The 16,142-nt window shown below is 45.2% G+C and overlaps 1 protein-coding gene across 2 annotated transcripts in view; it reads left to right on the top strand.

The window, feature by feature from the left end:
- Nucleotides 1–15,827, top strand: part of PRKCQ (protein kinase C theta) — a 119,868-nt gene extending 104,041 nt beyond the window's left edge. For both annotated transcript variants that reach the window (XM_014841323.3, XM_070500874.1), the window contains exons 17-19: nucleotides 3,943–4,131; nucleotides 12,413–12,541; nucleotides 14,616–15,827. In XM_014841323.3, the coding sequence (XP_014696809.1) occupies nucleotides 3,943–4,131; nucleotides 12,413–12,541; nucleotides 14,616–14,804 (507 nt within the window). In that variant the 3' untranslated portion in view covers nucleotides 14,805–15,827. The remainder of the gene's footprint in view (nucleotides 1–3,942; nucleotides 4,132–12,412; nucleotides 12,542–14,615) is intronic.
- The last annotated feature ends 315 nt before the right edge of the window (nucleotides 15,828–16,142 follow it).

A 16,142-nucleotide genomic window follows, 5' to 3' on the forward strand; every position in this document is an offset into this window, starting at 1 on the left:
CCTCTGGGCCTCCTTCATACGATACGTCTCCCTAGCCTCTCCCTTCTCTACTCATTTTTCAAAGCTCTACTCACGTGCCATCCACTTGATGAAGTTTTTCCTTTTTCTTACTCATCGACCTACTGCCCTCTCCTCCCTCAGAAAAAAAAAAAAAACAAAAAAAACGAGGCGTGCTCTCCTGCCTGTGAACCCTAACAATAATTTAACCTTCCCTTGCTGGGGTTCTAAGTACCTGCTGCCTCGTATTGTTTGGTGTGTGTTCAGTTGTCATCGCCCCTATTAAGTACAAGCTCCTTTAGGGAAGAGACTGTGCAGCAGAGGAAGGGCCAGCCAGGCAAGGCGAGGCGTGAGGAGGACGCGGGGCACAGAGCAGCCAGGGCGGGGCCGTGGAGCCCGCCTGGCAGACACCGCTATCTCCCGAATCACGGAAATCAATGCATTTCAGAGCAGCCTCGGGAGCGATGCACGAAAACAGACTGTGCTCCTCAAAGCCAGGGAGTATTCTCACCCGTCCGTGTCTCCTGAGACTGGAAGCTCTTCCCAAAAGCTCTGTGGTTCCCTATGTCTCCCAGTCATGGGACCGAGGGTCTGGTGTCTAATTGAGGTCCAAGCTCTTTTTGACAAAAAATAGGGAAATATCCGACTTTCTGACATCTACTAGCCACTTAGTAAGGCCATGTGGGACTCAGTACATAGAAGCAGCTCCCTGGAAAAAGCAGGAGTCACTTGGAAACCAAAACCATAAGGCCACTGGGTGGTCACTGCATAAACTAGAGCCGCCCTTGCCCCCATAAGCACATCAACGCAGGAAGCCTTGCACAGAGCCAGACCTTACTCACTGGCTCCACCAGGCAGATGGAAGTACAGGCGTCTCTCACTGTGAGAGAGAACGAGGGAGGCTGACATAGAGTGGAACCCTCGTTATTATCTGAATTATTTGAGTAAAGATGGGGGGAGGGAACGGAAGAAAAGACGATGAGGCCAAAGAAGGCACCAGAGACTGAGATAGGAAAAGGGGTCACTCCAGCCAGAGTTTCCCCACTACGGTTTCTTTAAAAATAGGGACCAGGGTGAGCATGACCATGTTAAGCTGAGGTGTAAATCCAGGAGACGTTATAATAGGAAAGGAACGTTATGTAATAAAATCCCAAACCAGGGTTCAGAACACAGCTTTCAACTCCCTAACTAGGAGACCTTGAATAAGACGGGTGACCTGCCGAAGTCCAGTCATGTCCTTTGTTAAATAAGGACAACAGGATCTACCTCAGGGGTTCTTAGAAATAAAACACATAATATATGGAAAACACCTAACATAGTAGCTTGCATCTGCAGACATTCTCACAGTGTGTATTTTAATCAGCCTAAGAATCAGCGGACTGTGAACCAGCCTCCTGCTTCTTCCTCCTAACTTAGGAAGAAATTCTTGATTACATCACCTAGCCTTAGAAGACTTCATTTCCACCGCAGCTGTCTCCTGTCCTGCACGTTTCTTTGCACTTGTCCTGCAGATGAAGTTGTTTACAACGTTGTGACCTCAGAGCGAGTTTCGGGTTGCTTGGGGCTCCCCCTTGTGGCACATCCTGGGAATTGCGTGTGAACGGGGCCACGCTTCAGGCAAATTGACCCGAACTGAGAGCGTGCGTGCGTCTGTGCGCATATTAGTTTTCTTTATCATTCTCCCCGGGTCTACTTTTAGAATATTCCTTAAGGCAAAGTTAATTTTTTCTAAACCTGAAAGTGAACTTTAGTATTTAAATATTGAGTTAAGGCGAGCGGAGGGCATGTTTATACCGGAAATCAGGGAAGATTGCAAAATTCTGTTTGCGCCTTGCTCCTTACTTTCACCAATGGGTACCAGTTCAAGAAGGATATTTATCAGAGAACATATAGTCCTTCCTATTTTTCCCTGCATCCGCACCACAACCCAGTAATAAGCTGGCCAGATATTATCACCACTTTTCACAAACGAAGCTTTGAGGGGTTGGGGAGTCTGCCCAAAACCCCTGAGTAAGGGACTGAGCCAGAGGAGAACCTGCAGCATTTTCTATGGCCACCACAATGTTGTTGTTGTCGCTGTTTGCTTAGCAAGTCAGGTGTTACAGGCACTTTCACGGTGTCCCTGAGCTCGCTCAGAGCTTCTCTCATTTCCCAAGGACGGGCCTGGGGTGGACCGGGGTCAGAGATGGTCTGTGCACTTTATTCTGCTGCATCTAAAAGGTCACCTGCAGCTTTTCTAGAAATTACTGGAACGTCCAGAATTGTGGTGTCATTTTCCTCTCCTAAGGCTGTCATTCTCCCATTCATTCCAAAGGCCCATTTAAGAAGAAGGGAGAAATTCCACTTCAGATGAGGAGCGCTCATAGCCAAATGACCTCTGTGTGTTTGCGTGTGTGTTTATAGGCACGTGCTCACGCAGGTGCACCGAGCTCAGCCATAAACTGCGGGGGCAAAGGACGGTCCTTTCCCAGGAGAGTCCCGCCTGGGCTTGGTTTTAAGTTTAGTGCCTCAGTGCTGTTATCCCTTCTCCATTTTGTGTTGGGTAATAAAACAGCATGCCCTCAACCCAACCTGGGAGTCGCAGTCTTGAAAGACAAGATTTTTCTCCTTTTTTCCATTTAACAAATTGTTGTGGTGCTCCGACTATGTACTGGTTTTAATTGTAGTAAAATATATATATACCATAAAATACACCATCTTAACCATTTTTAAGGGTCCAGTTCAGTAGTGTTAAGTATATTCACATTGTGGTGCAACCGATCTCTAGAATTTTTTCATCTTGCAGTACTGAAACTCTGTACCCATAACAGCGACCACCCTTTCACCCCCATCTCTAGCAACCATCATTCCACTTTCTGTCTCTATGGATTTAACTACTCTAGGAACCTCATATAAGTGGAATCATACAATATTTGTCTTTTTGTGACTGGCTTATTTCACTAAGCATGATGTCCTCAAGGTTCATCCATGTTGTATCATGTGTCAGGATTTCCTTGCTTTTCAAGACTGAGTAATAGTCCACGGTATGTACTGACCCCATTTTGTTGATTTGTTCATCCACTGATGGACCCTATGGGCTGTTTTAGAGAAGGTCACAGCATGGTTTGTTTGGTTGACAAGTGTGAACAGACTGACATGTACAGCCTCTCTCCCAACATCAAACAAGGAAGTTGCAGAAAGGCCAGAATACAAAGCCTTTTCTGCCCAGAGAGTGGATTGATGCAAAAGTAGAAATCTTTGAAAAGGTTATGTGGGATTCCAGACTTTACATGCACATCCCTAAAGGATACAGCAGACTCGTTCTACTCAAAACACCACTGTCAAGCTCTACATAGTGCTTAGAGATCTCTGATTTCTGGATTTGAACAGTGTGTTATCTTGGTCTGTCTCTTGGCATAGTCACAAAATTTGACTCTTCGTAATGGTGACCACAGATGTGACTCCTGAGTTGCACAACCATGACTGGTTAGGGTTCAAGCGGTAGACGTGGTCGGATGACCTCTTTGGGTGCTGGATTACCTACGGAAACTTTATGCACGGCCTCAGGACAGTAGAGGTCAGGATAACACGTGGGTTTGGTTTAGATGTTCACTCAGAGACGCTGGAGAGCATCGACACACACCAGCTTTCTTAGGTCTGGATCTACCACCCAAGTCCTCACATCACACATGTGAAAATGAAGGCTCACACTGCAGCTCAGTCATTTTCCATAAGGCCAGAGGAAATGGAAACTCAGAAATGTTTGCTCAATTTTGGCATTTCCCATGCATTTCTATCCAGTCATTAGCTTCTCAAAAGATACAGTTTTTCAGCGTGATCTTTGTTAAAAACCACTCACTGTCATCATCTGCAATTGTTTACTGAGTGGCCTGGAGAAGTCCAGGTGGGGTTTTCACTCATTAACCTCATTTTGATTAATTACGTCTCTGCCTTTTGGTCATGCAGATCTTGCTGGGTCAGAAATACAACCATTCTGTTGACTGGTGGTCCTTTGGTGTTCTCCTCTATGAAATGCTAATTGGTCAGTCACCTTTCCATGGGCAAGATGAAGAAGAGCTCTTCCACTCCATCCGCATGGACAATCCCTTTTACCCACGATGGCTTGAGAAGGAGGCCAAGGACCTTTTAGTGAAGGTAAGACATGAAGTCATGGAGACTTGATAAGATTAGTATTGGGTTTTCTGATCAGCATTCCCATCCATTTCTAGATTCTGGTTTATATATGGTAGAGTAAATAGTAATTGTGTTAACCAGATTTAAATGGGATGTTCGCCCATCTCTGTTGTAAGTGAGGCACCAATATTATGGCCATCAGATATCAAAATAAGTATAAAATAAACCCTCATGTGCATAATTTACAAAAGAAATGCCCAGGAACCGGTTCCATGACTCTTGAATGCCCTCACTTTGAGCTGTAGTTGGCGCATTGAACAAGCACAGTTTGTGGCTTGAAACTCAGCTTTTTGTTTCCCAGAGCCCCTCTTACCTCAGATCGGCCCAGCGAGTCTTCCCCTGCCCCTGGTGGAGAGCTTGGACAGGATGCATGACTTTTCTGCTCGCTCGTAGGTAGAAGATAAACCTCTTGTCACTCTTAAGTCATAAAACACCATCTCGATTGAGAAATTAAAACTGTTCCGCTCAAGATGTGTCATCACATCCATCTTAACTCTAAAGCAAAGACTCCTGCTCCCTCTCCTCTGCTCAGGTTCATGACTGGCAGCTGCTCACCTTTGGAGAAAGGAATGTGGTCCTGTTGTGGTCAACTGCGTCCTTGCTCTCTTCCTCTCCAACTCCTGAGTTTCTCTTTCAGACCATAGCAAGTCAAAGGCAGGGAGAGGATGGAAGGATAATAAGAAGAAAGAACTGTTCTTATATGTCTGGGTGGCTTCAGGCTCTTTGAATCTGGTGGGTTGTGAAAGCCAAGACTTTTGTGAAGCATTCTAGTGGGTTTATGGGAAATATCTACCACTGGGGACATCTTTGGCTGAAGCCCTTAAAATACAGGCTACTCAGTCCATTCCCTAGTCCAGTTACTATACCAAACTCTAATTCAGCAACATTCCATCTCCCCGAGACTCTCACTGCTCGTTGCCTGCTGGGCGGGGTCCCTTAGGCAGTACTTTAAATGGATGCCGGCCAGCACTCCCCCCACATCCCCTACCTGTGTCCACTGGGAATATGGATGCATTTTTCACCCTGAAACTTGAGAGTGCAGGCTGCCACTATCTTAGCAGCCATCTCCAGAATTCACCATCAAAGCGGGTATGAGACCCTGTCCATGACAGTCCAGGATCAATGAAGAATCGGGGTACAGTGCTACCGATGTAAACTGAGCTCTGAGAATCATTAGCCATGAAGCAGGAGGTCCCAGGGCAAAGAAACGCAGAGACAGAAGCACCTGAGAGCCAGCATGAGCGATTTGGACTCAGGCCGAATCCCCGTCTACCATTTTGAGGATGCAAAATGCCATCTCCGGATATGAGTGCAGTAAGTTGTAAAAAATATAAGCAAATCACAGTAATACAACACACTAATTACATATAATAATTGTAACCACCTATATTTACTGAGCTGTCCCAGCAACTCTTTGGATCAGGAGACCTACCAGTGTGATGAGGAAGCTAGCAAATCTCAAAGAAGTGGACCAAAAGTACAAGTGTTTTTAACAAAATAGTGTTTTGATTTCTGGCACCTCATATCTCAGCTAGCTAAAAAAAAAAAAATCAGGAAATAATTTTTAGCCTTGCTTTTCCTATATTGAAAAGGGGAATGGGATAAGATCTTGCAACATTAGAAGCTATCAGTGGATTTTAAGTCTAAACTCAGAAAAAGATTACCAGGCCCATCTTTCTTCACTCATCTACTTTTTTCTCATCAACAACTACCTGGAAGTAAATGTAAAGGCTGTGCACTTTGACTTCTGAAACAACGACAGCTTGCCTAGGGCATCTGAAATGTTGAAGCGACTCCACAGCTCTCCCTGGGGGATCAAGATGTTGCATCTGAAGTGCTGACAGAGCCCTCGTAGGACACCCAGCCCAAGGTGGATGGTATTTAAAAATCTGAGCCAGTTCAATTCAGCTCTCACTTTCTGACTGTGATCCATACAAGCCATAAACTTAGAAAACTCCCCAAATGACCAATTAAATCCACTTTTAATGACTGAACAAAACACGTAGAAAATGAAAGCTGATTTCAAAATGAACCAATTAAAAAGAAAAAAAGATGACAGCAGGAAAAATAAGTTAGCAGGATTGGAATGTAAACAGTGTTGCTTTACAGAAAGGCAAGTTCAAACATTATTACCGTTGCTACATTTATTTTACACTTGGCTCTCGGAAGGACTTAACTTGAGGTATATTAGGAGGTGTATTAGTCAGCTCTGCTGCTGTAACAAAATATTATAGACTGGGCAGCTTAAACAACAGAAATGTGTTTACTCACAGTTCTGGAGGCTGGAAGTCCAAGATCAAGGTCCAGGAGGGTTGGTTTCTGGTGAAGGCTGTCTTCCCCACTTGGGGATGGCCACCTTCTCACTGTGTCCTCACATGGCAGAGATCTCCCTGCTATGTCCTCTTATATGAACACTAACCCTATTGGATCAGGGCCCCACGCTTATGACCTAATTTAACCTTAACTACTTCTTTACTCCAAATACACTCACATTGAGAGTTAGGCCTTCAACAGATGAATTTTGAGGGGACCCAGTTCCATCCAGAGCTGCACTGAGAAGAGCTGGGCCAGCAAAACCCACCAGAAAAAGGAAATAAGGAAAAAGTTTGAGGGCAGTCTGGAGGCCCTGGGGCTACAGGTGCAATCCACCCTCACCTGTGCATGTGGCATAGAGCTGACAGCTGTGCGTCACAAACCCAGCTTCCCCTCGGGAACTGGGAGAGCTCCCAGCAAGGAGTGAGGGAGAAGGGGTAACTGGGACCAGGCGGAGTTCATCAGAAGTAACTCCATGGAGGGGCTGGCCCCGTGGCTGAGTGGTTAAGTCCGCGCGCTCCGCTGCAGGCGGCCCAGTGTTTCGTTGGTTCGAATCCTGGGCGCGGACATGGCACTGCTCATCAAACCACGCTGAGGCAGCATCCCACATGCCACAACTGGAAGGACCCACAATGAGGAATATACAACTATGTACCGGGGGGCTTTGGGGAGAAAAAGGAAAAAATAAAATCTTTAAAAAAAAAAAAAAAAAAAAAAGAAGTAACTCCATGGAAAGGTGCTGGGAGCCGTGGTTTCACAGGAGAAAGAGACTGGGTGGGAAGAAAGGATTACTTTCAGTAGGAGGAGAGAAGATGAAAAGTGATGTGCATGGAATACTACTCAGCAATGAAAAGGAGTAAACTATCATTGATAGACAAAACAACTTGGGTGGATCTCAAGGGCCTTACACCAGTGAAAAAAGCCAGTGTCAAAGGTTGCATTCTATATGAGTCCATTCATGTAACATTCTTGAAAGGAAGACATTGCAGAGATGGAAATCAGATGAGTGGTTGCCAGGGGTTAGGGAGAGTGGAGGCAGGGGAGTGACTCTAAAGGGGTGTCCCAGGGAAGATCTTTGTGGTGATGGGACGGCTCCATATCCTGTTTGTCATGGTGGTGACCCAGATCTACACATGTGATAAAATGACACAGAACTAGACATACACATTGTACCAGTGCTAGCATCCTGGTTTGGATGTTGTGTTATAATTACATAAGATGTGAGTTTTAGAGGAAACTGGGTGAAGGGTACCCAAGACATCTCTCTACCATCTTTTAACGTCCTGTGAATCTATGTGTATGGACTGAATGTGTCCCCCCCAAATTCCTATGTTAACCCCCAATGTGATAGTTATAGGAGGTGAGACCTTTGAGAGGTAATTAGGTATAGATGACATAATGAGGGTGGGACCCCCATGATGGGACTACTGCCCTTATACAAAGAAGAAGAGAGAGCACTCTCTCCCCCCAAGCGCATGCACCAAGGAAAGGCATGTGAGTACACGGCAAGAAGGTGGCCATTGACAAGCCAAGAAGAGAGCCCTGGCCAGAAAGTGACCAGGCTGACACCTTGATCTTGGACTTCCAGCCTCCAGAACTATGAGAAATAAATATCTGTTGTTTAAGCCGCCCAGTCTATGCCATTTTGTTATAGCAGCCCAAGCAGAATAAGACACTATAATTATTTCAAAATAAAAATATTAGCGGCCGGCCAGTGGCATAGTGGTTAAATTTGTGCACTCCACTTCAGCAGCCCAGGGTTTTCAGATTCAGATCCAGGGCAAGGACTTACATACTGTCCATCAAGCCACACTGAGACAGAATCCCACATACAACATAGAGGAAGACTGGCCCTGATGTTAGCTCAGGGCCAATCTTCCTCAGCAATAAATAAATAAATAAATAAATAACCTAAACTCCTTAAAAACAAAAAAGTTTAAAAACAAAGCAAAATCTAACTGCCAGAAAATACCAAAAACAAAAACAAAAAAAATCTGCAGAGTTTCAGTAGCAGGGAAAATATTTGCTGTGAGAATAGAAGATGAATTTGGTTGAATAGAGCAGAAACCAAAACAATTAAGGATAAAGAAGTGGGGGGACTAGTTGGCGAAAGAGGTTTTAAATCCAGGAGGAAGAGTTGGAGCTTATTCTTTCCCACGTGACTTAGTAAAAATTCCCTGTCCTTGCTCCATGGAGAACGTGGTTCTCCTCCACGTCCGAGCCATTGGGCTGATAAAAGTGTTTCCATCATGCAATGAGATAAGACTGGCTTCTAGTTGCATCTCTGCTCCTCATTTGCTCTACACCTTTGATCCAACAGCCCGCACATCCGTGAGCTCCCTTTTCTGCAAAAATCAAAGGTAATCTCCTTTCTGAGAAGCTTCCTCTAGGGAATTATACCTCATGATGTGAAACAGAAGTCATGGGTCCTCTGGAAAAGCTGAACAAAGCGGCATTGAGTGACATCTGTTGCAGCGGCAGCATCCGTACCAGACTCTGTCCCCTTTAGCCCTCATAGGGCATGTGTGCGTGTAGCGCACTGAACAACTGCACATCAGGAGAGGCTGCACAGCTGGGATGCTGCTGTCCAGTGGACTCTCGCCATAGAAACGCCCCTTTCTTCTCCATTTATTCATCCAGGATGTCCTGCCCGTTTGTTTGGAAAATGATGGAAAATTCATGATCTCAAACAGAAATACCTCTTCGTTTTGTAGAAAGATGTATCTGAGGAGGGGATGAAGAAGAGAAGACTCCAGTGACAGGTGCTAAGCACTGGTCGCCATCCTTGGCAGCCCGGCGCTGCTGTCTTGCCCAGACAGGCAAATAAATGTAAACAAACTCCAGCTGCCTCCTGGCCGTTTATGCAAGAGGTGTGCTATTTCCTAACAACGTAAACCACCCCTCTGACAGCTTTTCCGGACAAAAGCAAGTCTTTCTTCACGAACGTTCATTCCCTCGGTGCAGCTTCCCGGTTGCAGAGCCGACGACCTCCCGTGAGGTCACCAGTCGTCATCAGCACCAGGAGGAAGAGGGGTTGATTTGCTGCAGATCAGAGAAGATAATAATTTACTCTTCTGTGCAAAACTAGAAGGAGTTTTGAATCTCGAAGCTGGAAATCATATTATATTCTCATTACACACTTTATCTTTTGCAATATTTTTTAAAATTTCACAGGTGTGTGTAGCAGGCTCAGGGGGCTCTTTCTTATGATATTCTTGGTACAAATGCCACACGTTACTGGAAAAATCTAATGGAAAACCTAAGATGGTGCACCCTTGGCCCAGTGCAGTTCCTTCCAACTTCATTCGCTGGAGCATTTAATTGTAACAACACGAGCTAGTTTGGGGCCTATTCTTGAGGCCCTTCCACCTCTCTCTAATCTTGTTTCATCAAAATGTCCTTAAGAAGTGGAAGTCAACAATTTATGATGATCATGTCAAGGAAGGAGAGATAGGGCCTGTCATTTATTCCCTCTGCTTCTAAAAAATCAATCTGCCTTTCCATCTGTTGACTCATGCCAGTGCTCAAGTCTATGAAAAATGCGTTTTACTATGAACTTGGTGCCTTTTCTATATGCTGTTCTATACGCTGAAAACAAGAGGCTAACAGAAGATGGGGACTGAAGACACGTAATCTTCAAATAAATAAAGCAGAAAGACAGCTTACCCACTTAGTCAACAAACATTTATTGAGCACCTCCTGTGTGCATGCACTGTGCTGGATTCTGTAAGAAATGGAAATGTTAATGGTGTCCAACTGACCGAGCTCACATTCTAGTTGAAAACATAGTCTTAAATATGCATAGAGCACGCTGATTTCTTACTGAAGGGAGGATGTTCCACGGAGCACAGAGGAGAGACTGCCCTACACCAGCAGTAGGAAGGGCCTACTTATAATTTAGGTTCTACCACTGGCTGGACCTGTGATCTTGAGCAAGTTACTTAGCTACTCTGAGCCTCAGTTTCCTCAACTGACAATTGGGCTAACAATACCCACTGTTAGAATCATCAGGATGGTACAGCTGAGGCGTTTAGCACAACGCCTGACTCTCAAAGAACGTTGGTTGGAATGAATGATATAATCAGCCTTATGACAATGGATATGACTTGAAGAGGAGGGAGAGCTCACCATGAGTAGAGGTAATCAAAGAAAGCTCCACAAGGCAGAGGGGGTGTAAGCTGAACCCTGAAAGGTGGGTCAGGATTTAAAGAGGAGGAGAAGGAAATGGGAGCAGAATGTGGGGAGAGGCATCTCCTTGCAAGGTGGACATGTCATTAGCGAAGGCGAGAAGCAAGAAAGGCAGGTGGCGTATTCAGTGAGCAGACACGTGTGGGCAGAAGAGAGGGGTACAAGGGGCCTCGAAGGACGTGCGTCAGGACCAGGCTGCAGAGGCCCTGGAAGGCCGAGGAAAGTGAGACTGAGAAAACATGTCCAAGGCCACGTGGGTAGTGAGCCTCTTAGATGACAGTCTCATGGTATCTCCACTGTGCACTGGTTTTCTAACGGGGTGCTTTGGAACCCCAAGTTTCCATTGAGAGGCCTCAGCAGCTACCACGTGGTAAGGGGAGAGGAAGTTAGGACCATGCCAACGATTGACCCCTGGGATAGACAGGGTGGCTGCGTGAGCATTTCACTTGGACTCTTAAGAAGATTCTCCTAATTAGAAAAAGAAAGAAAGAATCTCCACTTGGCTACAGCATGTTTTTTGGGTTTTGTGAGATGTTTTTGGTAGAGTAGAGCCTTTGCAGATTTCCAAGTAGTCAGGTAACCTAAATAAAGCAGGGTTTTAGAGGTAAAAGCAAGAGATCTCTTCAATTTAGGTGTGAATGGGCATCAGGTCCTGCCAGGACCTCCTGAAGAATCACTGCTTCTCACCGTGCTTTCTGTCTCAAGACCCCTGGCCTCCTTCACACCCTCTAACTGGCAGTCACTTTATTAACAAACGTCTAGTGGATATAGGAAGAGGGATGAGGACTCAGATTCTCAGGGGACCCGGGACCTTTCCAGGTTTCAGCTTTGGGCTCTCCTATTCTTTAATGCCCTTGGCGTGTTTTGTTTCAGTCTGAAGAGTTTCCAAGTTTCTTTCCTGGCCTGGCCCAGGTTCGTTTGGACCTCATAGGGGAAAGTAATTGGAGAGGGAACAGTGCAAAAGGAAAATAACTCTGTAACAGGTCAGAGAGGATGAAAGATGGTTTGAATTAAGTATTAGTAGTCCAGCGGGTGTGCAGGAGTCCAGAGGGATTCTCGATACTGAGATGCCTCGCCCAAAGCTGCCCGTCGGGGACCAGTGTCTATTACACCTGACATGAGCTCTCCTCATAGCGAGACTGTGGTCCCGAGAGGGCAGCTTTGTAAGAAAGCAAACTCCATCAACGGGCAATCAACCAGACAACAAATTCATTGATTGCTTACTCTATGTCGTTGGGTCTTACAGACCAGGAATTTGTGTGCACGTGTGTGTGTGTGTGTGCACGTGTGTATGCGTAATTATTTCATTTAACCTACCAACAGCCTGGGAGAGGACACTTCGCTCCCTTTACAGGTGAAGACACTGTGGCTCAGAGAGTCCCGTAACTTGCCAGAGGGTCTCGTAAATAACACAGGGCAAAGCTGATTTCAAACCAGGTCTATTTAACTCAAAAGAAAGCATTTCTAGGCCAAAGAGTGAGGAAGCAAAGGCCCAGACTCTGGAATATTCCAGAAGGCACATTTGAGAGAGGATGGTGCCACCAGTTTGACTTGAGTCAACAGTTTATAACGGTAAGTAGAAAGATAGGGTTAGAAAAGCAAGGGGCAAAAAGCCAGGCCTTTATCTTTATGGAGTCAAGTTCATGTGGCTTGTGGCTCATGCGCTCAGAGACGCAACCTCCATCGGAGGCTCCTGGGCTCGTCCCTTGAGAACTAACAGCGCCCTCTCTGCTCCTTTCAGCTCTTCGTGAGAGAGCCCGAAAAGAGGCTGGGAGTGAGGGGAGACATCCGCCAGCATGCATTGTTTCGGGAGATCAATTGGGAAGAGCTTGAAAGAAAGGAGATTGACCCACCGTTCAGGCCTAAAGTGGTAAGGACCCACCCAGGGACCGTTTGGTTCCAGCCATCTCGCTTTCCTCCCAGGCCACCTGCCCATCCCAGTACCTGCCGTCTCTCACCCGACCTGAGCCCTGACTTTCCACCCAGCCCCACCCTCTGGGGTGCAGTTCTTGGAAGAACGTGCTTCCTTAACCATCATTCAGGCTATTTGGCTGGAGTGGGGGATGGGAGGAGATGTTATTCTTTTTTTTTTTTTGCAAAACTTTTTTTTGCAGGAAATTGATGTTTGCAAAATTTAACCTCTGTGATCCAAATGCACCTGCATGAGAAACAAATTGTTGCATGTACATGCCTTAGCCTGAATTCGTATGTGTGAGTGGTGACTATCAGATGAGATAATGGAGGCTTTGCACGGATGCATATGTGCTTCAGGGCCACAGTCTGCGTGACCCAAACTTGTGCATAAACCCTGCACCCTATGTCAGGAATTCTGGAGCCATCTTGTCCCTGATATTCGTTCAGGTTTCCCTGACATTTGTAAACTGTTCATGTAACTACATTCCCCAGTGACAATTGTTAGGTGTCCTCCAGTTTAGAGAAGAAGTAAATTGGTGCTTAGAAAAAGATAGGTGTCTAAATTCCCGTGTGTATACTCACCAGCGGAAGTCACTAACCTCCCTGAGGAAAGGCAAAACGACTGGGTCACACGCAGGACAGGCCACCGTGAAGTGAAGACCAAAGTAATGCAAAGTTAAGAAGGAAAAAGTTCTGGAGATAGTGGCCCAACGCATGAATGTACTTAATGCCTCTGAACCGTACACTTAAAAATGGTCCAAATGGTCACTTTCATGTTATGTGTATTTTACCACAATTTAAAAAATAAATAATGATTTTTTTTAAAGAGTAAAGCCACGTGGTGGATTCACCAGCTTTACCCATCCCTGGAGATTGCTGGGAATAAGGTAGCGATGACCTGGGTAGCCATGGACCATCTCCGCCGTCTCTGAGCGGAAATGGCACAGGCTCATGAATGTCAAAGCAGAGTGTTCACTCTGGGAAAGAACTACTGTTATTAGTCCTGTGAGTGGATGGCCAGAGAAGCAAGCCTGTTCCAAGGGTTAGAAGAGTAATTCTCAACACTTGTCCCAAGCTCCAGGATGTTCCAAGGGTTCCACAGGCTGCCCTCTAGCCCTCTTATTATTTGCAACAGCACCATATCTAATACATGGGTTATTAATTTGTGATAAAGTTTTACCTTGTTTTAGCTCATCAGAGCAATGCAATCCGTGTCTCAACTTCCACAGTAGGTTACAACTGAAGGAATTTCCCTGACCTGTGGTCTAAGCAGCCTTTTGTAGGCAGGGGGCCACAGGCCATTGGCCTCAGCAGCCCAGGGGCCCCTTTGAGGGTAGGAAGGGCCTGTTATGCTCATATATCTAAGGGTGACTTTTGATCATCTTAGAAGGCTGAATTGTACACCATACTGGACAGCATTTATGAACAAGTGTTTGTTTTTACATTCTCTCTTTTTTTGTCCTGGGCACCAGTGGACCAGGTGGCCTGAGGGGAGCTTGTCTCTGTCTGTGTTGTCTACGAAAGACAATCCAAGATGTTTAATAATAAAAGTAAAGTGGGTAGGAGACCAATGGTAGTGAAGGATGTTGATGAAAGAACAGGAATATGTAATCTGCAAAACTCCTTTCCTCTGGTCCCACCCTCCACCCTCTCCCCACGCCTACCCCCTGCCCCCTGCAGTGTCCCCTGCAGACTAAAAGGACAGAGGTCAGATTTGGGCTCACCACTTTTTCAAAGGTTGCCAATCCTGGTTCGTGTAAACCATTAACTAAAAACATTAGATCCTGTTTACATGTACCCAGTGGAATTCCTTTATATGTATTTAATTATACTATTGATAAACTGAGAACTCAGAATCCTAGGGATGTTCAATAAAAACCACATATGATCGTCTGTAAGCATTACTTAGTTTATCTGCAAATGCCAGTGCTGTCGTGCACAGATCACAGCCTAGATAACAAAAGCGAAGACAATTAATTCAGTGGCTGACTTTCTTCCCTTTTTTCCCCCCCGCTTAAACTCTGATCAAGAAATCACCGTATGACTGCAGCAACTTCGACAAAGAATTCTTAAATGAGAAACCCCGGCTGTCATTCGCCGACAGGGCACTGATCAACAGCATGGACCAGAACATGTTCAGAAACTTTTCCTTCATTAACCCGGGGATGGAGAAGCTGATATCCTCCAGACACACGAAGGAATTTGCCTTCTCCCCGTGAACTGGTTCAAGGGACCCTCCTCGGGTTCCTTTTCAACTTGGAAAAGAAAAGAAACACTCAACGATAAAGGCTGAGACCTGTTAGCTCCTCGCTGACTTTGTAGCAGAAACCAACTCTACTTCACTAATGACAACGCCCTCCAGTTTCTCTCCTATCATCTTTCACAGCCCCTCCTGAAGTTACGTCGTTACTAACCACAGTTATTTACTTGAAAGATGGTTCTCCGTGCCGTGGGAGATCAGAAAACTTAATACTCCTCTAAATTATGTCTCTTCACTTGGGCACCAACTGCTGGTCCGTGAAATACTTGATGACTTAAGGAGCAAAGTGAGTACCAACTTCTCAAGACAGAAGCAGCACGTTGCCTGGAGCAGTAGTGGATTTCATTCGGCCGCAGACACGTAACCACTAACCCATTTTTTGTGTTCACATCTGTGGAAGGGTAAATGGTGGCGGGGAAAGCCCTGAAGAGGTTTTCATGGGAATTCTTCACAATAAACATAGCCTGTCACTTGAGATTTTCAAACCCATTCATTCTGACTAGCCATGAAATTCACGGGAAAGAGGAAAGTGGGAAGAGCTCATGTCACTGAATGGAAGTTTTAACAGAACAACTACTCTGATTATCTTGTCAACATAGATATTCAATTCAGAGAATCATTTTACTCCTGCCAATGAAACTTTTCCATCCATCCATTCTTAGCTGATTTCAGTATCAGTGGCAGTCAGTTATTACCATCCTCACATTATAACAAGAAAAGAAATGAAGTGCGTAGTTCTTCTAAGAGAAAAGAAAACCAACCCCTTATTAGACCATTACTGATGATTGGGTGACTCATAAGTCCCTCTTTAGGCATCATTCAAGATAAAGACCCATGCATGCTACTTGTAGCAGTCAATCTTGTTGAATTAGAATTCTACCTATATGTTTTTAAGTATCTGTGCTGTTTGTATATTTTGATAAAATGTGACAATGACTCAGAGGTGGATATGTAAAACTGGAATAAAAGGAAGAAAGAACGATGCCTGTTAATAGTTTAATTCCCTTCTTGTCCCCCCAGAAACTTGGTTCTGTCATGGCTATCATCAAAAGGGAGCTAGCATTGAGTTGATGTTTTAAATCTGGGGAATCATTAAAAATCCCAGAATGGTGAGAAACTCAGAGAACCCTTAAGTTATTGATATTCTATTCCTCTTTGCCTTCACCACAAGATTCCTTGGAGTGGTCTGTGTGGTTGCCTGTACTTCTGTAACACCCAAATTCAGCTCTGCCCTTCAACCTCTCTCCTGCCACTGTTTCCTCCAAGGACACCTTCTTGTCAGCCCTTGTAGAATGTT

Source organism: Equus asinus, chromosome 29 (genome assembly GCF_041296235.1).
Source record: "Equus asinus isolate D_3611 breed Donkey chromosome 29, EquAss-T2T_v2, whole genome shotgun sequence".
NCBI lineage: Eukaryota > Metazoa > Chordata > Mammalia > Perissodactyla > Equidae > Equus > Equus asinus.